The 24,697-nt window shown below is 40.0% G+C and overlaps 1 protein-coding gene across 1 annotated transcript in view; it reads right to left on the bottom strand.

Moving 5' to 3' along the window:
• Positions 1-24,697, bottom strand: part of XRCC5 (X-ray repair cross complementing 5) — a 79,271-nt gene that overhangs the window by 4,213 nt on the left and 50,361 nt on the right. Inside the window, exons 17-19 of the mRNA XM_070422086.1 lie at positions 9,304-9,413; positions 7,469-7,565; positions 5,446-5,513 (exon numbers count right to left, since the gene is read on the bottom strand). Of these exons, the coding sequence (XP_070278187.1) occupies positions 5,446-5,513; positions 7,469-7,565; positions 9,304-9,413 (275 nt within the window). The remainder of the gene's footprint in view (positions 1-5,445; positions 5,514-7,468; positions 7,566-9,303; positions 9,414-24,697) is intronic.

Below are 24,697 nucleotides of genomic sequence, written 5' to 3'. Positions count from 1 at the left end.
TGGCTTCCTGGGCAATGACTTACCACGAGATCTCAGACAGATCATTTTACTTTTCAAGGCCCTACGTTTCTTCATCCATAAAATACAGAGTTGACACAAGATCAGTTATTTCTCAGGTTCTGCCCCCTGGGCACGGGTGCTCTCCATCTGCCACTCCTATCAACTGAGGAGCACCACCTTTACCTGTTCCACATATCAGGCTCCCTTGTAAGTGTTCAGTTTAAAAAATAAAACTCAGCTAAGAGATCATTAGGATTCTTTCCAGTTGAATAAAATTTTATGCAACATAAGCCAATGTCCTCTGCCTTAGTTAAGAATCTGGTTTGTTTAGATTCTTCTAATCCAGGGCTTCTTGACAGTGTCATTATCAACATTTGGGGCCAGATAATACCGTGTTGTGGAGCTGTCCTGTGCACTGTAGGATGTTTCAAAACTTGACCCACTGGGAGCCAGTAGCACATTATTTACATTTCTCAAAGAACCCTCTGTTGTAACCACCAAAAATGTGTCTAGACTGCCAAATGTCTCCTGGTTGAGAAGCATGTTCTCACCCTAACACAGTTAGCAAGAAGAAACCTAAAAAAGATAAAGAAGATAAACTTCAAGTAAGAACCAGCCTATCCCGACCTTTCCCAAGGCACTGCCCTTTACTGACTGTGGCCTGGAGCAAAGGACTTCCCAGATGCTCCTGAAACCTGCCAGGATAAACAGCCACCCTACCCACTACCACGCCCAGAGAATAAACTGACGGATGAAAGGCAACAAGAGCTGCACTATGACTTTACCAAGCATCAAATGTCAATGGCATGTCTAAGAATAATCACCAGAAAGAGAAAAAAGTGAACTGAAAGAATTGACAGGTTATAATAACAATAAAAACAAATGTAAAAGTGGTAATATTTTTGTTGAAGCTTCAAAATGCAGTGAGAGTATCTGTACACCTAAAAGAAAGTGACTACTTATATCTAACTTTATGTCATGGAAGAACTTTCTATTTCTGCAATATGGCTGACTTATCTACATTTCTCACAGAATCCAAACATCCACACATTTCTAGAATACAGTGGGGGAAATGGCTCTCCTTAAGATGTTCAAGTTAGAATTTCATAGTCATTTAAAATGGACACCCCTGGATAATTATTTTCTTTCAGGTCACCAACAGCAAGAATCTGACAGCTTGCCAATTTTAAATAACTTATAAATATCTTGAATTTAAATGCACTGTGAAGATTGCTCTTCAATCTCACTAATTATACTCCAGTTTCCTTAATTATTTGAAAAATGACCAAACTTAAAACACTTGTGTAATAAAGACAACATAAATGACTATTTTAGTACACAGTCAAAAATGACCACACTTCCCTAACCTGGCTAAGAGAAATAACTGACACATGTCTCTCCCATTAAAACCGAAAAGAAGACCTGCCAGAAATTTCCAGTCCTATCCCTCCGCAGAACTAGAAACTAACACTGCATCTGTGCACCAAAGGGTAGCAGGTTTGATTTCCGGTCAGGGCACATACCTAGGTTGTTGTTTGATCCCCAGTTGAGGTGCATACGGGGGGCAACTGATCAATGATTCTCTCTCACATCGATGTTTCTCTCTCTCTTCCTCTCTCTCTAAAATCAATAAAAACATATCCTCGGGTGAGAATTAGAAAAAAACAAAACCCACAAGGAACCAGCTGCCATGAGCCAGAATCTCTCTCAGTCATTCTCCCCATTATCATCTGTAAATACACTCTCACTTCTACACTTCTCTTCAAAATCCAACAGGTGCCATTTAAAAACATTTCTAATACAAAAGATTAAATCTTCACCCTGAAAAACAAAGGTTCATATGACATTGAAGTAGGTACAGAATCATCATCTTGCAAACAAGCGAGTATGCACAGGGGAGTCTAAACACTGGGCTGGACTCTACTGTCCACCATGTTTTCTCTCTAGTCAAGGATGAGGTGTTCAGAATTACAACCAACCGAAATCAGTTCTGCTGATATTAGAATCATGTAAGGACACCACCCCAGACATAGTCATTAACTGAAATTCCTCTCCATAGCTATATTATCAGACATAAAAATTCCTGGGGAGGCAACACAGAACAAACCTCAGACAATTTACTAGAAGCATATGATCCCCTTTCAGGTTTCTCTCTGCTTTAACTTTAATGTACTGGATCCACTGGGCTGTGACACCTCTGGGAGGAAAACTACCCTTTTAGATCAGTGTCTCTTCTTCTTCCAAAAACTGTAGTATGTACTCAACTCTCACCTAGATAATAGATATTTTAATGCAACAGTGACTAAAATTAAAGTATTCGTATTGGCTAATTCTATTTGTTTAGCAAAAACTGATTGACAAGCCTTCAGGCTAGGCCATGGTGCCCAGCTGCTGCGTCAAACGCCCGACTAGATGTTGCTGTAGATGTGGTTAACATTTACAATCAGCTGACTTGAAGTAAAGGTTCCCTCAATAATGTTGGTAGTCTTCATCCAATCAGTTAAAGAAATTCTGCCTGACGACTGTAAATAGAAATCCTGCCTGAGTTTCCAGCTTGTTGGCCTGCCCGACAAGTTTCAGATCTGCCAGCTTCCACAATCATATAAGCCAATCCCTTAAAATAAACCAATTTTCCTTCCACCACACACATTCTACTGGTTGCGTCTGTGCAGAGTCCTGAATGATACAACTCAGTTAGAGGGTGAAATATCAGCAAGCCATTGTATAAAGTAACAAACAGAAATAAAACACAGCCGCTGAATGACATACTCTCAAGTACTGGCAGCCTCACAGTACTGATTATGGCAGAGAGGGTGCAGACAACTCCTCCTGAGACAATCATCAGCATCTCAGAGTTTGCTTCTAAAATTCCAGCATATTATTTCTTGAAAGCAAAAGGCTTTTGCTAGGCAAAGTGCTTTAAAAAATTCCTGCATATTTAGACTAACTGTTCTTCCAAACAACATTAGAGTTTCTACCAAATCCTATCTAATAAAAGAGAAACATGGTAATTAGCCATATATCCACTACTCTTCCCATTGGCTAATCAGGGTGATATGCAAATTAACTGCCAGCCAAGATGGCGGCCGGCAGCCAGGCAGCTTAAAGCGAACAGGAGGCTTGCTTGCTCCAGTGATGGCGGACTCCAACGTTCCCCGCCTGACTTGCTGGCCTCTCAGCTGCAACTCTAAGCAACTATGTTGCAAATATAGAAGCTAAACAAAACCCCAGAAACCTGCTTTAGTCAGCCGGGCTTCAGCCAGCCGGACCGCAACATTGTATCAAATACAGAAGGTAAACAAAGGCCAGAAACCTGCTTTCAGCAGCCGAGGCCTCAGAGCTAAAGCTGGCCCAGAATAAAATAAAAAGAAAAAAAGGAGCGGTTGGGAGCTTCAGTCACCCGCCAGCCTGAAAACGGCCCTCAGCCCCTCAACCAGACTGGCCAGGCACCCCAGTGGGGACCCCCACCTTGATCCAGGACACCCTTCAGGGCAAACCAGCTGGCCCCCACCTGTGCACCAGGCCTCTATTCTATATAGTAAAAGGGTAATACGCCTGCCGGCACCGGGATCAGCATGACAGGGGGCAGCGCCCAAACCCCCTGATCGCCCTGCGGCTCTGTGTGTGACAGGGGGCAGGGCCCCAACTCCCCTATTGGCCCTAGTCTGTGAGTGACGGGGGGAGCTCCTCAACCCCCTGATGGGCTTGCTCTGTGCGTGACAGGGGGGAGCTCCTCAACCCCCTGATCGGCCCTGCTCTGTGCGTGACAGGGGGGAGCTCCTCAACCCCTTGATCGGCCCTGCTCTGTGCATGACAGGGGGCAGCGCCCCAACCCCCAATCAGCCCTGCTCTGTGCATGACAGGGGGTGGCGCCGCAACCTCCCCATCAACCCTGCCTTGAGTGTGACAGGGGGCGGTGCCCCAACCCCCTAATCGGCTGTACCCTGAGCGTGACTAGGGGTGGCATCGCAACCTCCCAATCCGCCCTGCTCTGTGCATGACAGGGGGCAGCGCCCCAACTCCCCCATCGGCCCTGCTCTGAGCCCGACCAGGGGCTGCACCTAGGGATTGGGCCTGCCCTCTGCCACCTGGGAGCAGGCCTAAGCCAGCAGGTCATTATCTCCTGAGGGGTCCCAGACTGCAAGAGGGCACAGGACGGGCTGAGGGACCCCCTCCGCCCCGAGTGCACAAATTTTTGTGCACCGGGCCTCTAGTCACTTATAAAAATTCAAGGCGTTTTTGATTTGGCCTAAACTTAGCCATAAGATGAGTATTTCCAGCCTTGTTCCTGCCATTCCCTTAACAGATTCCTGTCTGCCACTCCAGACCAAGCTCTCCCTCCACGGGTACAGTGTTTTCTGAGTCTCACTGCCTCCCTCTGCTACTTGTAACTGCTCCTTTGAGTTTCAGAGGACAGGGGTGCTGTCTTACCACCCAGCACATTACCTAGCAGACAGCAGAGGCTGAGGACACAACCGGCAGTGGCCAGGCGCTGTGCTGACAGGACTGGGTCAATCAGTGACAGAAACTGAAGCAGAATGCTATGAACCATACACTTTTGAGCTATTCAATTTAATTTCATTAAAATTTTATCAAAAACCTAGGTATAATGAAGGATTATTGACCTACATAGCCACACATATTTGACTCATAGCTGAATCAGATTCAGTACTCATATACAACAGGGAGACCTTGGCCTAACTACTTGTGTCAATACGAATCTCCTGGGTCTCACACATGGGGTCTTGTACTTGCTGAAAACACCTAGATGTGCCTTATGCTAGAACACCAGTGTTTTGCCACCTTGCTCCAAAATTACAAATTCAAAACCATGCCTAGGACCCATCTCAGACAAAAAAGTATCTTGGGGGAGGGGTTTGACCATCAGCATTTTTTATAAAAAACAGCTCCTCAGGCGACCAATGTGTGGCCAGGATGGGGTCTAGGCTGAGCTTGGTATGCACTATGGACGTCAGCAGCTTTGGAGCTACTGAAGCTGGGGTCACAGGAGAGTTCTGAAACATTACCACAGCCTACGGAACACTGAGTGGGATTATAATTTCTCCCACAAGGACACTGCAATTTGCCTGCTGACTGAATAAAAATGGGTACACTAAAAATAGTTACCCTCAAAAAGGTAACTTCTGCCCTGACCAGTTTGGCTCAGTGGATAGAGCGTCGGCCTGCGAACTGAAAGGTCCCAGGTTCGATTCCGGTCAAGGCATGTACCTTGGTTGCGGGCACATACCCAATAGGAGGTGTGCAGGAGGCAGCTGATCGTTGTTTCTCTCTCATCGATGTTTCTAACTCTCTATGTCTCTCCCTTCCTCTCTGTAAAAAATCAATAAAATATGTTAAAAAGAAAAAAAGGTAACTTCTTCAAATAAGAATGGGCACTAAGAAAAGAACATTCACTGCAATAACTGATCTAAAGACAGGAAGTACCTTTTTGGCTTCCTCAGCTGTGACAGAGCTTCCAGAGGCTTCATCTTTGGTGATCAGAGTAATTCCATCTAAAAAGTAATTCAGAGTAAAATCTAAGTACAGAATCAACCCCAGTCCCACCTTCCTTTCCACCATATCTCCTCACATTTAGAACTGGAGATCTTTAAAACTATGATTGTGCTCTTCTCTGTAAGGAATATAAAACTATAAAGACACTTCATTCACGTAGTTCCTTCCATCTTACATTACCCTTTCTCCTAGTTTTGCTTGTGTAAAATAAAAATCACATCGCAAATGCTCCGTGAAGCCTTCCTTGCTTAAATCCAGATAGAAATAATCTCTCTTTTGGAATTCTCAGATCACTTTGTTCATGCCTTTGAAATGGCTCTCATCATATCTTACCCTGTATAACTATTTGTATAAATTTCATCTCTCCTATTGGGACGCTACACTTTTCTCTAAGGCAGGTTTTACTCATCTTTATATTCCCCTCAATGTAGTACACAGCAGAAACTCAGTAAATAAGTGATAACTGAATGACTGTATACTTTGGTACCCAATATGGGAAACTGCAGACATTTTGACTTCCAGGAGTGTTACTGGCTATTGATGGAACGGCAGGAAGGCCAAGGTCGGGAGGAAACATCTCTTACAATGGCTGTCTATCATTTAGCACAGCACATCAATTTTAGCTCAGTGAGAGCAAACCAAGGAGAGAAAATCTACCCTTTAGTTTTCTTCCTAAGATTTTCTCCTGCCTCAAATGGCTGATGCATGAAATACTTTCAGAAAAGCACATGCATTTAATATCCATTTGTACCTAGAAATGGCACAAGTCATGTGTATTCTCTCAATAGGATATAAGCTCTCAGAAAATATGTATCTTGTGTACGTCCTGTAAGTTTCTTTTCAGCAAACAATATGCTGGAGGCATTCAATAAATACCAAAACCAATCTCTTTCATCTACCAGGTCGGCAGCAGAGACACAAGAGTGATTTGAGGAAGCGCCATTTGCCACCTATTCTAATTGCTTTTGCTCCCCAGTGTAGAAGTTAAAGGGCTGAGAAATGAACTGTCAGGGAAATGGTTGCCTGTGTGATGAAAAGCTGCCCGTTAGAAGCTGGATAGATAGGTATGTAACTCCTTCCCACAGAAATGCACATAAAGCCAGGCTGAAAGTAATTCTGGGGCCCTATTTCAAGTGAAAAGTTTCATACTTTTTAACATCATTGTTTTTAATGGCTTGTACAGAGTACTTGGGCTCTGAAAAAAATATCAAGTCTGCTTAAAAAAATGGGCAGAGGGCATGAAGAAAATCAAACACAAAGCTACCTTCTTTCTAGGTTTAATTTGCATTGGCCACTGTAAATAAGTGAGGAACTGAGTGGCCACATTGGTGCATGAAGTTGCTGGTCTGCTGCTATGAGAAGCCCAACAACATGGTAATGAAAAGCAGCAGGTGAGGCCAAGGAAAGTGCCGTGGGTTCAGCAGGACTAAAAGTATCTCAGAGTCTGGGGGAGGGGGCAATTCTGCCCTCACAGCTTCTTTCCTATAACACAGCGGTTCTCAACCTGTGGGTCGCGACCCCTTTGGGGGGTCGAACGACCCTTTCACAGGGTCGCCTAAGACCATCGGAAAACACATATATAATTACATATTGTTTTTGTGATTAATCACTATGCTTTAATTATGTTCAATTTGTAACAATGAAATTGGGGGTCACCACAACATGAGGAAGTGTATTAAAGGGTCGCGGTATTAGGAAGGTTGAGAACCACTGATCTAACAGAAAGGTGTGATCTTTGAAACGGGTCAGGCTACAGTTCCATGTGGGACTTACATGTATACTTATTATTTACCTCTTTGTATTTAGGCTTATTAAATTATGTTTTTAGTTCATTGAATCCTGAGCTGTTCCTAAATACACATCAAAAGTCATCACACAACACAATTTATATATTAGAATTTGTATTTATAATTAGAAAAAATAGCATCAATATTTGAAGAAAATGATAGCTTACCCTGAATGATGATTTCCCAGAAATTATTTAATTGTTTAATTTCCACTTTCTCGCGAAGGTCTTTCAGGAAATTGTTAAAGCGCTGATCTTCTGAAAACTGTGGGGGCAAGTCAGAGCAAATATAAAAATGAGTCCTCCCCAGGCCAAAGTACTATATATACTGAATTAGTCATTTATAATAGATAGTATATATATTACAATTATACATATATGTGTATATTTATAGATATTAAATATATGTTATATATTTTTATATAAATATTAAATATATATAATATATGAATAGCAATGTATGCCAATAATATACATATTTCTTTGGTAAGTAGAAAACTGTTATTTCCAATTTCAACTTTGTTTGATAGGAACCTGAAATCTTTCCATCTGTGGAAGGTACAGAACCTCCCAGAGCCACATAGTTTTTTAGTGGCCTGGTACTTTGTTTTTTACCCTTTAATATAGACATATTCAAACAAAAATAGAGATTAACTCATTGAACACTCATATGCCCATCACCCAGCTTCAACAATTATCAGCTCGGCCAATCTTCTTTCATCGATACCCCCGCCTTCTCCCACAACTCTGACTGTTTTGAAGAAAATTTCCATCATATTATTTCATCTATAAGTATTTCAATACACAATAGCTAAAATATATAGATTCTTTAAAATGTACTCATAAAATTTAATAATAATTCCTTAATAGAAGCAAATAACCAGTCAGTATTTAAATTTCCCCACTTATTCCATAAAACATTAAAAACATTTTTTTTTACAACTAGAAATGTCTTTACATTAAGATTGATATAATTTTAAAGTCTCTTTTGATTCTCCTCCAACTCTTTTTCTATTTTTTGTTTTTTTAAAGAAATCTATCACCGGGTACTTTTAAGGACAAGTAGTGGCAGGAGTACATAGAAATGTCGTCAGACGCTATCTAGCCCGGGGTAGCAGTGTGACTTAAAAAGCAGTATTTTTTTACTGCCTTTTTCCACCTGATGAAATCTTTCTCCACCTGACTGAGTCACCCCTGTCTTCTTCTGATTCTACTCTGCCAAAAGTTTCTCTTTTATCCGTAGGGCATTTGGGTCACCTGCTACTAAATCTCTTATTCTATTCTAACTGTAACCATTTTCCCATTTCTTATTCTTTGCAAGTGTCTAAACTATTCAAGAATTATACTGCTCATTCATTCAGCAAATATTAATTAGTACAAGATGTAAGAACTATAATTGTGCCTACTTTTATAATTTAAACTTGCTTATTCTTGCCTAGAGTTTATGTATAAAAGCCTAGAAATAATTTGGAAGATTTTTGAAGTGTTTTATAAACATTTCCAATTAAACACACCAACAAAAACCCACACAAAAGGCAGGATAGAGGTACTGAGTAATTAATTTTCAGTGTTCTTTTACGCCCTGGCATTCAGATCCCTACTCCTGTCTTCATAAAATCCTTCTCAATAATTACACAATATATATTTCCCATCAATATCCTTAAATAATTAGTCCATCCTTTACAATAATGACTGGACCACTAGGGGTACAACGGAACTCTCCTGTTTGCCTAATGGGAACCATACAGCCAAGGCTATAACATAACAAAAAGCTCACTCCCAGGGATAAAACATTCCACTCTTCCACCCATCCTTATTCCCCCTCAGAAATGACACTGACAGTAGGATGAGTCAGTCATCTCCACTTCTCTTGGCATACATTGCTATTCATAGTGAGACTGACTGTTTCCAAAGCCCAGGCTTATTTGTGGGGTGCTATATGTGTCTCCCCTGTGATGATGGCCAACGGTTTTGGGTGAGGAGACAGGCTAGGATAGCATTACCTGAATGGCTTCTTCCCGGAAGGCTTTGATGCAGTCCATGCTCTTCATAAAATACGGTGTTTCCTTAGTATCCAAAAACTGTTCAATGTGACTTATTAGCTGGCGACTCGCTAGAACACAAGAGAAGTTTTATTTTTCTCTATTCAAGTGATGCTTGTTAGAGAGAATATATCCTTCTGTGTGGCTATCTTCTTTTCTGGAGATGCAAAATGCTGATTCTAGATGTCTTTATTTGAAAAGTTTGGGTAGAACTTACTAATATTTGTCAAGAAATAAAATTTAATTTCTAAAATGCTTAGAATTATAGCTAAATGTTCCAATTGGGACTTCAAATACTAAATTGTTGGGTTTTTAAAAAATTATTGGTTTTGCTTTTTATTCTCCCTTCCCTAGAATTTAGGAACCATTGGGTTAATTTAAAACTGTCTTTCCAAATATATTTATAAAAGATAGGTCCTCTAGTCCCTCCCCTAATTACACTTAAGATAAATGTCAAACAGTGCAAGAGAGTGGAAAATAATGAGGCAGGGACACCTCATCTTCTACTAATCCCAGGTCAAATTAGAAAAGACCGGCCTCGTCTTAATTTAATAATATCCTTTGGAATGGAAGTCATTGCTATATATCTTCTGCCCTCAGCTGAACCCAAATAACCTCTATGCTGCTCAGCAGTCTACAGGCCATAATAAACACTTAATAAACAATAACTGTCAGCCAGCAATGTCAGAAATGCTACAGAAAGAGAAAACACATTAATGTTATCATTTCTAAGGCAGACTGGAATTTGGGGCTGCCTTACAAACAAACAATTCTTCAGTATAAAAGCAGAGAAAAATAGAAAAACAACATCATCAGGAAACTTAAGTTGCTGAGCAGATCAAAACTGACCCTTATGATCTGCGCAGAAGAACAAACTACGGAGACATGCACCTTCATGGCCTAACGGCTCCTTCTCACTCATCCCCTGAAACCACTCCCTAGGGCTGTTCAGCACTTTATGCTGAATGGTCAAGATGTTCTAAGACTACGTGTCTGCTGTGGGCATGGCCTCATCTGAGCACTCTAACAGTTATGAATGTGTGCATACAATACTAATGAAAAGTACTTTCAAGGCTGGCCTGTAAGGGCCACTAACTGAATCACAGTGACCTGACCAATGCTAGACACCTTCTGAAAGTCAGGAAACTCAGTGCCACCCACTTATTTCCTAAGGCTCTTGCAGCATGTGGAAAGGATTATAAACTGAAGTATTTTCCAATATAAAAATTTTGCAGCAGGAAAAAATATGCCCAGGAACCATTTCATCTCTTCTACCAACCAGGAGATTATGATCTCCATTATAATAAAGTACTTAACAAACTTTGAGGGATTAAGGAAACACTTCCTTGCAATTTTGGAAATCTTTACACAATGTATCCTGCAGCAGTAAATTAATATCCAACAGCAATTCAAAGGAGAGAAAGAACGCTCGGATGGGTCTTTTTAAACAAGGTAAACAATACAACCCTGATTAGTAGGCACAGCAGAAAACCATCCACAGAAGCTCAAAGCAACAAAAGCTATCTCCCTTTTGCAGCTTGGAAAGGTGAAGGAACAAATGTTTGATATTTCCTGTTCCACTTAAAGCAGGCTTCTTTATCAGACAGTCTGATATAAAGTTCATTCAGAGTTATATATCTGGGAACAAACAAGAGCCTTTCCAGGTCAATGGCAGTAATCCCAGAGATTCCAAGTTTCTCATTTCCTTTGAATGAGAACGAGGGATCTTTCAGGCTATAATGTAAATGTTCCTCTATGTTTGATTTAGTGATCATTTTCATTAATTTAACCTGGTATATACTTATTGTGTAACTGTTACATATAAGACACTATGCTATGGTCTGTGGAAGATTCAATTAAGTTGAAGATGAGATTCTTGCTTTTGAGGAGTTCCCACTCTAGTAGAGGATATAATACACATACGCAAAAACAACAGGTGGTAAAAGTGAAGAATGTTATGGGAACATACCAGTTGATCTGAATTTTTAAAAATTCATGAATTAACATTTTTTTTTTAGCTGGCAATGAAAAACAAAATTTAGCTGTCATATAGGAGAAAACAGACTGAGCAAAAGTTGGGAGAACAGAGGTGGGAAAGCACATGTTATGTTTGAAGAAAACAAATGATTCAGTATATGGAGTCCATGGACAGACAGACAGGAAGAAACCAGAGGAAAGGAAGCTGATGAAGGAGGCTAAGAAGAAAAGGATAGGAGATGAATAAAAAAACAGGAGGCTATGGTGTCACAGAGACTAAGAGAAGAGAAGCTTGGCAGAGCAAGGTTGTCTGCTGTGTCATAAGGTATTACATAAATAATGTTACATACTATCTATACTAATAAAAGCCTTGGGGGTAATCTGGCCAGCAGGGGAGGGCAGTTGGGGATGACCAGGCTGGCAGGGGAGTAGTTAGGCGTCAATCAGGCCAGCAGGGGAGCTGTTAGGGGGAGATCAGGCTGGCAGGCTGAAGCAGTTAGGGGCAATCAGGCAGGCACGCAGGCGAGCGGTTAGGAGACAGTGGTCCAGGATTGTGAGAAGGATGTCCAACTGCTGGTTTAGGCCCGATCTCGACAGTCGGACATCCTGGGATCAGGCCTGTCGGACATCCTGGGATCAGGCCTGTCGGACATCCTGGGATCAGGCCTGTTGGACATCCTGGGATCAGGCCTAAACCAGCAGTCGACATCCCCCAAAGGGTCCGAGATTGGAGAGGGTGCAGGCTGGGCTGAGGGACACCCCCCTCCCGCACGAATTTCGTGCACCGGGCCACTAGTCTGTATATATAAAAGCCCAGCAACCATTATGGTGGAATGACCAGAACGACCAGTCATTATGATGCTCACTGACCACCAGGGGGCAGACGCTCAATGCAGGAGCTGCCCCCTGGTGGTCAGTGCGCTCCCACAGTGGGAGCACCACTCAGCCAGAAGCCGGGCTCACGGCTCCGCCTCTGGCAGGTGCAACCTCCAGCAAACAGACTGCAGACCCAATGCCCGGGTGGTAGGGGTGTAGCCAGAATGACCACAGATGAGCTACCGCTGGTCCCTGGAATTTTCCCTTTAAACCCCGCAGCTGCCTATTGCCCTCTGGGTCTCCGGATGCGGGCTTGGGAAAACCCACAGAGGCGCTTCACGCACATACTGCCTGGGCCGGCTCCCATCTCCAGAGTGAGCGCAGGTGAAGTCCAACCCAATGACCGACATCCACACATGTCCATGTCCGCGGGCAAGCCCTTCACAACTTCCACCTACCACCCGGCCCTGGCCCCATCTCCCGGAAAGATCAGCATCCTGGCACTGAATACCCGCAGAGCTCTGGTTGGCTGGGGGGGGGGGGGGGGGGGGGGGGGGTGGTGGCCAGAGAGGCACCAGCAGGTGCTGGCCTGACCTGTTCAGTTCAGGAAGCTCCACACTTGGGCCAGGAGTTGCCTGGAAAAATCACCCCCTATAACCTGCAGGTACAATCTACTGTGAACAAATGCAGCATGGAACGTTTGCGCGTGACCGGGATGACCTTGATACTGATGCCGGCCCCCTGTAACTCCCCCTTAGGCATCAGGGCCAGGCTCCACCCCTTAGCTATTGCTGTGTTCCTTCAGATGCGGAACTGAAATACTAAGAACAGGCCTTACCCCGGACCACGATCCACGATCCACCCCTCCCTCCTTCCTTCCTACCACCCCCAGATGCCACTTCCAAGCCAGACTGGTCCCCACCTCCAGAAAGAGTCCCGGAAAAAGTGATAAAATCCCAATCTGATGAGCGGTCTCCCACGCATGTCCGCGGCAGAGCCCATCGCACCCTTCCTGGGCCTGGCCTGCATCCGGGCTCCCCCACTCCCCTCAGATTCCCGGTGGCTCTGGCAGGCAGGCACAGATGGACCGCCCCCCCCCCCCCAACCCCCCCCTTCGGTTCTGGTACCCACCAAGGACGCCCAAAGCTCAGCCAGAACTTGCTGTGAGGCACATAGCCCATAAACCTACAGGTACAATCTCCGGGGAATGGATGAAGCGTAGACACTCCGAGTAACAGGGATGAGCCTAATATTGCTGCTGGGCTCCTGGAACTCTGCCTAGGGCATCCAGATCAAATCTCATCCCTTACCTATTCCCGGGAGCTACAGAGGAAGGCAGCAATATAAAAATAGCCACAAGGTGGCGACTGACAATTGGGGATAAAAGAGAGATGGATCTGAAGGGTGGGGCGTGGGCAAGAGATCACCCCGCCCTCCAAGATCCCCAACTTTGTATTGTTCACCTCTGAGAGGCTCCTATCTGGCTCTGAGCAGTGGAAAGCGTCCAGCACAGCCCAAGGTGTTCACTGGGGACCTCCTGGCCAGCAAGGCATGAACCTGGCCACAGAAGGGACATTTGGAAATACTTTTTCAGGAAGCTGCGAGGAGGAGGACAGACTCCCCACATGACTTCCCAGTGGCTCAGGGGTCGTGGAAAGTCTCCAGGCACATGGGCCGAGGCTCCCGATTTCCTTTCAATGTGCACAAATCCATGCACCAGGCCACTAGTTACAGCATAAAGACTGCAAGGAAAGAGTAGATGGTATTAAGGACTGAAACTTATGGAGTCCTCAGACCCAGGAATCTATGCAGCAACTAAATAGGTACTGAACTGCTTTGCAAAAACACAACTTTCTGACCCATTTTATCTTGAAGCATGATGGAACACACACACACACACACACACACACACACACACTTGCCATCTTACAGAGAAAAATACCCAAAAGCAAAAAAATAAAAAAATAAAATATTCAAAAGACACTAAAATAAAGCAAATACAAAAGCCAACAACCCATCTGCAATAATGATAGGGGACAGAAGGAATTCAAAGAAAAGAAAGTAGAAATGTCAAGACCCAGTTTCTATTTAAGAGTGAAGTTTTCAAGTATTTTTGGGCTTATTTGGATATAGTTTTCTTGTTTGCATATTAGACTGTTCCATGCTTTCCTCCAGAAGGTTCAAGAACATAGATAAACATAGCCAAACTTTTGACAGGCCCAGTGATTACAAAGAACCAAATTTTGCCCTTCTAGAAACAATCAGTCACACGGTCTGAGCATCTGACCCATGATTCTGAATTCTGTCCCTCTCCCTAGACTATTTTGAGTTTGCTGACTATAATGAATCATTTGACACTAGCAAATACATATGATGCTTTAATATAATGAGTATGAGACTGGGATGTGGACAACAGACTTCCCTCCCCAAATATAGTGGCATTTCATATTTTCCTGTCACTTTTAATAAAAGTAAAATTCAGAAAAGGCTAAAAATAATATCCTTCTCTGGCTAAATTATGCTTTGGCTCCCCCTTCCTCCCCAGGCCACAAAAAGGAAATGCTGATCACAGGGGGTTTTTCTCTGCTTCTACATCAATTATAGGGCTAAGGAATAGTCTGTCAGTCTTCATACTCAGTAAATCACACCCCCAATTATTACCAAAATGCTTTTCAGAATTAGTCAAAGGCTCAGTAACACTCATTAGTTGCTAATATAAAAAATGGCCATCGCAAGGGCTATCCATCGTAGGATACCAAGACAGACAAGAACCGTCTTTTATCTCAATGAGTCTTCAAAATCAAAATGTGTATTCTGAATTTCAAAAATGTCTGTTTTGGATTTTGAGGTTTTAAATATGGGCATTATATATTAACCCAGCATCTTATATGAGTACAGACTGTTGATACACAAAATCAGTCTCAAAACATTAATACTGTAGTGTTATATTAAAATGCTATCCAGATTCAGAAGGGTTATATAAGAGGAAGTTTTCTTGTTTAATCTGAAATGTATGTTCTGCTTCTCTAGAGAAAACATTCAACACGATCCAAAGGCCCATACACTGAATCACCTCTCTTCTTGCTGTACAGTCACAAGGACCAAAACACCTGGGGCCACAAGCTTGTTGGCCTCTGACCTTACATTCACCCACCACGTCTGCCTTCTGCCAAGATGTTTCTAACAAAGTGAAAGGAAGTCATTTATCGTGGGTTTCTTCCCTCCATCAGTCAGAGCCACAAAAGCAGTAGGTTCACTCATCTGTCACACACTACACATAAAGGACTAGAAAGCTATTTCAAATGATTTTGCTGAACCCAAGCATCATTCAAGATGTTTCCCAATTTAATTCTTCTCATCATCTAAATGCCTCACGTGAATTTTGCTTATTGAAGAAGTACACATTTTGCAGTCAGCAGTTAAATCATTTTTAAATGTTAAGAACAGATTTACATAACCAAGTACAAGACAACTTTATAAACAAAATGAAAAAGTGACAATAAAAGTCAAGCATCTAAATCAAATAAGTACCTGGTCAGGTCAGTGATTAAGAGAATAAAAGGAAACATTATCTATCAGCAAATAAAACTCTAAGCAAGTAGTCCAATCTGCCACCAATTAAATCTATATGTAAATTACAATTACTGTTTTAAACCAGAAACTTACAAGAAACATTTGCCTGATAAGAAAATGGGTCTCTTTTAACACAGGCAACTAAAACAGAAATGGATCACAAACAGGCTTCCTTATGTCTCTACTATAGGATATACACTGGCCACTCTGGCTAGAGGCTGTGTCAGGGCCCAACAAGAATAATAGAAATCACTGAATATTTAACTAAGAAAGTTTAATGCAGGCAACTGTTACACAGGTAATGAAAAGCTGCAATGCCAACTGAGAATGGTGCTACACCCCAAAGATTAGGAACAGCAAGTAGCCCTTAGCACCCCTCTGGCAGTGTGTGGAAGAGGAGGAGAGGGAAGCGGAGGGGAGAAAAAAGAAAGAAGGGTGTACCTAGGCCCCAGGGGCCTGGTCCAATGGGAGCCAAAACCATGGAGGACTAAAGATGCTGCCTAATACATAAGAAAGAAAGAGGAATACCCTGACTCCCCCCTCCCTTTTTACTTCCCACCAGGGTCTTCCATTGGCTGAACCCAGTAGGAAACCAGTAGATATGGAAGCCTGGGAAATGCAACCTGCTCTTCCTTACTCCGCCCCCATCTGGTGCACAGGGAAAGGGCGAGAAGTGGACCTAGGAGCTAGGGGTACAATGTGTTACTATAAACCTATAGAGATGGACACCCCATTTAATGCACTGAATATTTCCAGGAGATAGAAATTAACAAGGTATTCTTTAAATAATAAGGGAAGATAAAGTGTATAGACTTTTTTTCTTTCTTTCCAGCAAGGTAGGATACAATGAAATTTAGTAAGAAGTTATTGAAAAGGTTCACAAGCATATTTAAAGCTTTCCCCAGCCATTTAAATATTTTTATATTTCTACGAAAACAGAGTTATATAAAAAATGTCTTTCATTTCTACCTCAACATCTTTAGAGCTACATACGCTTCCCTTTCCTCCAGGTTTAACATTTGAAACACAGCAGAGTTGCCACACTGTGTAGACTATGATGATAAACCAGAGAAACTAGAAGTGACTGAATCTTCTTAGGGTGTCATGTCCTTTTGGACGTCAAATGTATTATTTCTTCTAAAAATTTAAGTACAAAAAGGAGGTATCTAAATATTTTCCCTCTAAATAACAAAAGATATGCCAATTTATTTCTTAAATATCTTTCTAATTCCATTCCAAAGAGTTCAGATCTAAGATCCAGGAATGTTTGCCTCCTTGGTCTGGTATTCTTGTTTTTCGTTTTTGTAGTCTTTAATGAAAGCCTTACTGGGGAAAAAGAAGTCACTGGGTGGCAACAAAAGAAACTGAGAACTAAGAAAAAAGTAGAAGCTTTCTGAACCTGAAAAGGATATTCAAATGTTGTCTTGTTTTTAAGCAGCTGGCCTGTGAAGGTGACACGGCTCTGACCTGCTCTTTGCCCCTCGCCTGTCCTTCCTCCTTTCAGAAATTGTTCTGTCAGACTCCAGCCCGACTTCCTCACCTGCCAGGCAGAAGGAGTCCATGGATACCACACAGAGAACACCACAGCCATCATATTATAAGTGACCGGCGGTACAGGAAATTGAACTGCTGACCACCTCCACAGTACAGGTACAGCCCTGGTTATTATTTTTTTCTTACCAATAACTAAAAAACTCAATTAAAACCTCACCATTTAAACTCCACAAGTTCAATTACAGCCCATTTTTTCATGCTTAACGATTTTCTCATTAAATGCTGTAATTTCTTACAAATTGCACTAATAAAAGTTAAGTCCTGCTGAGTGTTTCCCCCCTTGGTAAATGCAGCCTTTTCATTGATGTGTTAAATTAAAACCCCAGGCACAAGGAGCAGAGTAAATGCAAAATCTTTATTGTCAGAATCCACTCCTGCAGACTACGAGTTCTCTGTTTTATTTTTATTTTTATTTGAGCTGTGAGTCTCTTGGTCTTAGCATACTCTAAAAAATAGGTGATGGTGTAAGCAATTGAGAAAGTAGAGAAACGGCATCCAGTTAGCCTACTGGTTGTAAGCACACTTCATGTAAGAGAACATTATGACAAGTCTTTTTCATTCTGTATGAATAATATTTCTCATCTTAAATAACTTGGTGTATAAGACCAGATCTGTTCCCAAGTCAGCGGGAAAATTTTATTTCCTGGTCAGTGGGTGGGTTCCATGACATTCTATGGTCTTTAATTTTGTATTAAAAGCATTCAATCTAACCATTAAAGACCCACTGCACATGTCCCACAAAACCTGAAGGTTATCAATTAACATTTACAGGGCATATAGCAGTTAACTAAAGACCAAAGAAAATCCACTCTAGTGTAACTAATTCCCCCAATCCAGAAAGGAATGCACTTACAGTACAAAACTGGGACATGAGGCTAAGATAAGAAAGAAACTAAAGGAAGAGCTTCTCGTCAAATGAGAAGGTGATTCTTCAGCTTGTTTATGTAATGCATATCGCATATGCTTGAAAGTATGTGGTGGGGGTGGAGGTAGGGAGTAGAGAAGGCAGACAAAGAAGGTCTCCACAATTTTCTAATGTCCTAGAATTCTAAAACTTGGCAAAGCTCAGTAAAATAAAAGTGATATAGAAGAATTAAGAACCTCACCATCTAAACCTGATCCCATTCCAGATGGGCAGTAGGAGGGAGGCAGAATGCAAGATGACAGTGTTTGGTACTATAGAAAGTCTACAGTATCTGTCTAGCTTCATACCTGAGTGGATGTCATCAGGCTAATGCAGAAAGTAGCAGAAAAAAACAAGTAGCCATAGTAACAGTGCAGCCAAGAAGAGATGCTCTGGAACAGGAGACCAATCTGGCAATGGGCTCCAATTAAAAGCTGGTAATTGAATGGAACTGAAATTCATGTATTAGTTGAAGAGCTACAGTGAATGATGAGTCAGACTCCTCAGCAAGGAAAGAAGCAGGTGGCCACTGATTGACTGTGCTGTCGTGGATGATGGAGGAGCAGGAGGCAGCACACAATGCTTTATGAGACCTCAAAAATTTGACTCATTCCTTAAAGGAAATATCAAGTAGCAGAAATTTTAAAACAATTATACTCCATGTGGTAAATCTTTTTAAAAAATGATAAATAATGAGGTCCAGTGTTTATATAGTACCTTTCCTTTAAGGACCTCCTCAGATCCTTTTTTTCCCCTTTAATTTTTCCCTCTATCTTTTTCTGGTTTTGTGAAGAAAGTTACATATTGTAAAGCTCAAAATATAGACATGTTATTTTTCCCTACTTCTTTGATGGGGCTAAAATTTATGAATTTATCTTACCTGAGAATTAATTCTGCTGTAATTCAAAAATTCAAATTGTTATTATTCCAAAGCACTGCTTTGTTAAAATCAACAATGGAAACAAACAAAAAAATTACTATTAGCCAGAGTACTTAGAAAATAAAAACAGATGGAGGTTATCTGACAGCACACTGGCAGCAGCATCTTTGATAATGAGTCATACTACAATAAAACTACTACTCGGTATTGGCATCCTAGGGTATGTTAACTCTTAAATCACAAGCATCTCTTTAGAATGGGATTTGGGAGTGAGGAAAAAGAATGGAGCTTTGTGGAAGGAATATCATGAGCAAACATACAGAAGCAGGAAAGCCAATGTTACAAGGGTATTAGCAGGAATACAATTTGGTTTGGGTTCAGGGTTCACAAAGGGGAACTGTGAATGGATCTGGAATGGCAGGGTGGGACTCGATCATGGAAAGCCTAGAATGGGGCATTAATTTTAAAGACATGGGAAATAATTAAGAAGGGATGACCCATAATCAAATTTGTGCTATAAGAAGCTAAATCTATACAACAAATAGGATGAGTTGAACGAGAACATATTATCCAAGGATAATTAATATAGAAGAATGCTGTAGCTGTCCAATGTGAAGTAGTGAAACCTGAATTAGAATAGTGGTAGTTAGGATGGAAAGGAAGAGACAGATCTAGAAAATGATGAGAAATTAGAGAGAATTAGAAATGGGTACAAAGTAGTCAGAAATGATCAACAGTAAATGGGAATGGGGGGGAGGGTCCCAAAATGTACTGCCAATGGCCATAACCTCAATTTACCATATCCTAAAGCAGCGGTCAGCAACCGGTGGTCTGCAAAGTCCAAAAGGTTGGCGACCGCTGGTTGAAGAAAATCTTTGGAGCAGCAGTCGGCAACCGGTGGTCTGCGGACCACTAGTGGTCTGTGAGGTCCGAAAAGTTGGCGACCGCTGCCCTAAAACTATTAACCATCTTGACTAAAATAGAGAGCATTAACAGGGTTATCCTTATGAAGAAAGAGTAAGAAAGAAAGGTAAGAAATGTGGCTATCAGGAGGCTTTGGAAAAGAGGGGGACAATGAAAGAGGAGACTTTCTCCTTTTAACTTTATGTATAACCTATGTTACTATTTTCTTTCCCAATGAGCACATACTTATTTTTTAATGAGGAGAAGCCAAAGGAGCAATTAAATCATCTTGTGACATGTAAGAGGCTATTATATAAGTAGACAATAAAGAACTGTTTCTATTTCTAGTGAGTCCTAAATGGAAAGACATTTTTCATGGGTTGGTATTTATTAATGGTGAAGCTCAACATACTTGTAGTTCATTGATCTTTTTCCTTTATTCTTTCTGAACCACTTACTTTTTTCTGTTTATTACTCATATACTTAATGGGTAGTATTAAAAAGGACCTTAGAAATTATCTAATTTCATCCACTGTTTTCAGGAAAGTCTACCAATTTTAACTAGTTTTGTTATAGGCAAATTTTATTTTTGGATTGTAGATTCAACCCTCCCTGTAATTAAACACATTTAAAATTCCAATATATGAGTCTTGCTGACTGCATTATAGTCCATCTAAGGAGTAATTAGAAATGGGAACAATTACAGAACAATCCAACCTTAGCTATTCCATATACCTTCTTCTCAGTGTATTAGATAAATAATGAATCAAACAAAATAAACCCTGAGAAATGGCACCAAAGAAGAAACAAATGAAAAGAGGGAATAATGAATCTAAATTTTTTCTAAATCTATACACATTGACATAAGACAAAAATACCTATTGTCAAAAAAAAAATAGCATTCCTATTGTCACTAAAATGTAAATTGGGTTTCATTACTCACAACTCATCATCTCTATGCTCTAACAAGTTCCTGAAATCTACACAATATTTCTTATACTGAGTAAGCTTGTCACTTATTAATGTAAATGAATTTCTCCCATGAAGCAGAGGATTCTGAAATACAAACATAATTTTGTGATACATGTATCTAAGTGTGTTTTTAATTCCCATACCTGATGACCTTTATTTAAAGTACACTTTATTACCTGAACTGACAATGTTTTCTTTATTGGTACTCTGTAAAAATTCACTTGGGTCTCTAGATTTTTGTTTAGCTAAGCGAGGCAAAAATTATACAGGTCTTACTAGCCCACAAAGTCTCAAGATGAGTAACTTTCAAAACTCAAAACATCATAGAGAACAACTAGACAGAAAACCAACAAAGATATAGATTTGAACAAAATATCGACCTAAATGACCTGACATTTACAGAACCTTCAACTGAACAACAGCAGAATACACATTCCTTTAACAGGCATATGGAACATTTCTCAGAAGACTATATGTTAAGCCATAAAAAAGTCTCAATAAATTTACAAGGGTTGAAGCCATTCAGAATGTTTTCCAATCACAACAGTTAAATTAAAAATCAATAACAAAAAGAAATTTGGGAAATATTCCATTTTAGGAAATTAAACTACACACTTCTAAATAATCCAAGGGTTAAAAAGTAATCACAAAATAAATTAGAAAGCATTTTAACTCAATGAAAATGAAAATACAATGTACCACAACATCACAAATTATGATGTGCAGCTAAAGAGTGACTAGAAGGAAATGTGTAGCTTTAAAACAACTATATTAGAAAAGAAACGAGGTTTCAAATCAATAATCTAAGCTTCTATCTTAAGAAACTAGAAAAAGAAGCCCAAATTAAATCTAAAGCAAGCAAAAGGAAGGGAATAATAAAGATAGATTAGAATCAATAAAATAAAAAAGAATGATAATGGGTAAAATCAATAAAAGTTAGGATCTTCTATAAAAGATAAATAAATTCATTGTTAAAGTTAATAAATGAAACCTCAACTAAAAGCTGAGTTGGGAAGGCCTGTAGAGGGAGCTCTTCTCACATCCTACTGCTCAGAGTCAATTACAGCCTCCAACAGGAAGAGACTACCTTTCACTCCCAAACAGGAAGTGCAGCTACTTTACTACTCCATCAGGAAGAAGGAAGATTTTCCTTTGGCTCAGCAACAAGCCCAGTCAATGGAAATACCACAGCTCAGCCAACAAAAAGCCATTGTCACCTGAACTCTTCCCTTTCTTGAATTAATGTTTTTTTCTCTCTCTTGCTGATGACTTTCCTTGTCCCACCCTCCTTTCTATAAAAGTTCTGTCTTGTATAACCCCTAGGAATATCTCTCTGCTTGCTAGATGATGAGATGCCAGCTGGATTCTTGACTCAGTTAATAAAGCCAATTAGATCTTCAAATTTATTCAGTTAAATTTTGCTTATTAACATCATAAACCTTTACTTTGACCAATTAAAAAGCTAAGATACAAATGATCAAAATCAGAAATAAGAGGGGCCATCACTATCAACTTAGAGAAATTAAAAACATTATAAGGAAAAAATAATATGAACAATTTATGTCAACAAATTTGACAACTTAGATGAAATGGTCAAATTTTATAAGACACAAATTACTGCAACTGACTGAAGCAGAAATAAAAAGTCTGCTAAATCTATAAGTAAAATAACTGAATTAGTTTTGTTTTTTTGAAAAATCACAATTATTATGTTTATTAAACAAAATAAATTTAAAGAACATAATAATCATATCCAAATTTTAGCTTCCCCATCTTCTTTGGTATTGAAATCAACGTTCAGGATATAAAATATTTTATTTTGAAGTTTAGTCACTGGGTCCATAACAAGTTTCCATATAAAGAAAATAGGAAATCAAGTTATCTGAAATTCTCTTATTTGATGAATAACCATGGATGCATAAAAGCAATCAGTTACCTGTGTGCAGAGATAGACATCATTAAGCAAATAGTCATTCATTGATACATGTATTCTACTGGAAATACATTTTAACATTTTAATGATTTTTCTGCCATAATTTTACCATGTTATCTGAATAATAATTCAATACACAAGTGCTGCTATTCACTTAACTAAGGAACTATTCTCCCAGGAATGAATTAGTATTGAAAACCTTCCCACAAAGAAACCATGCCCAGATCACTGGCAAATTCTATCAAATATTAAAAAAAAAAAAATAATAATAATCCTTAAAATGAGGAAAGAATACATCCTAATTCATTCTATGAGACCTATATTTCTCTGGTATCAAAGCAAAAGACACCACAAAAAACTACATAAAAATATCTCTCATGAACAGACACAAAAATCCTAACAAAATATTAGCAAAATGAATTCAAGAACATACCAAAGAGCTTATATACCACGACTGACTGGAATTTATCCCTGCAAGCAAGGCCAGTTTAGCAACTAAAAAATCAATGAATATAATATAGCATATTAATAGAAGAATCAAACCCACACGATAATCTCATAAAAAATGCATCTGACAAAACTCAACATCCATTCATAATAAAAACTCCCAACCAGCCTGGACGGCGTGGCTCAGTGTTTGAACGCTGACCTATGAACTAGGAGGTCACGGTTCAATTTCTGGTCAGGGCACATGCCCAGGTTGCAGGCTCGATACCCAGTGTGGGGTATGCAGGAGGCAGCCAATCAATAATTCTCTCTCATCATTGATGTTTCTATCTCTCTATCCCTCTCCCTCCTCTCTGAAATCAATAAAAATATATTTAAAACAAAAACAAAAAATTCTCAGCCAACTTGGTATGGGAGAAGTCTTCTTTAAGCTGATAAAAGGAATCTGAGAAAAACTTAGAATTAACATCATATTGATAGTGAAAGACTAAAAGCTTTCCCCCTAAGACCAGGAACAAGGATATTCACTCTCATTATTTTTTTCAACACTGTACTGGATGTTCCAGCCAGTACAATCAAGAAAAAGAAATTAAAGGCATACAAGATAGAAAGAAGTAAAACTGCCTTTATTTGCAGACAGCATGATCCTGTATGTATATAAAAGCAACTAGAATAAACAAATTTAATAAGGATGCAAGATATAAGATCAATATACAAAAATCAGTATTTCTATATACTAGAAACAAACAATCCAAAAAATAACTTCAAAAACTTCCATTCACAACAGCATTAAAAATAATAAAATACTTGGTAAAAACTTAACCAAAGAAATGCAGGACTTATACAATAAAAATACAAAACACTATGGAGAGAAAGTAAATAAGATCTAAATAAATGGAAAAATATTCCATGCTCATGGATTAGAAAACTCATGTTAAGATGGCAATTCCCCCTTCATTATTCTATATACTTAGGCAATCCCTATCAAAATCCCAGTGGGCTTTTGTTTAGCCAAACAATTTTAGAAAAGAACAAAACTGAAAGACATATTACAGTATTTTGAAACTTATTATAAAGCTAAAGTAATCAAAACAATGTATTAGTGAAGGACAGTCATAGATCAATGTAACAGAATTGAAAAATATAGAAATAACTCTTCATTTATGGTCAAAAGATTTTCAACAAGGTGCCAAGGCAATTCGATGGGAAAAGGACAGTCTTTTCCACAAATGGTGCTGGGACAATTGGTTATCCCTATAAAAAACAATAAATCTAGGTAATTACCTCATACCCATTAACAAATATCAACTAAAACCAGATTACAGACCTAAGACTTACAGAAAAAACAGAGGAGAAAATCTTTGTGAGTTGGGCTAGGCAAAGATTTCTTACACAA

Source organism: Myotis yumanensis, unplaced genomic scaffold, assembly GCF_028538775.1.
Source record: "Myotis yumanensis isolate MYYU_CA2020_CCGP unplaced genomic scaffold, mMyoYum1.0.hap1 SCAF_8, whole genome shotgun sequence".
Lineage (NCBI taxonomy): Eukaryota > Metazoa > Chordata > Mammalia > Chiroptera > Vespertilionidae > Myotis > Myotis yumanensis.
This window is presented reverse-complemented; position numbering and strand designations above follow the sequence as displayed.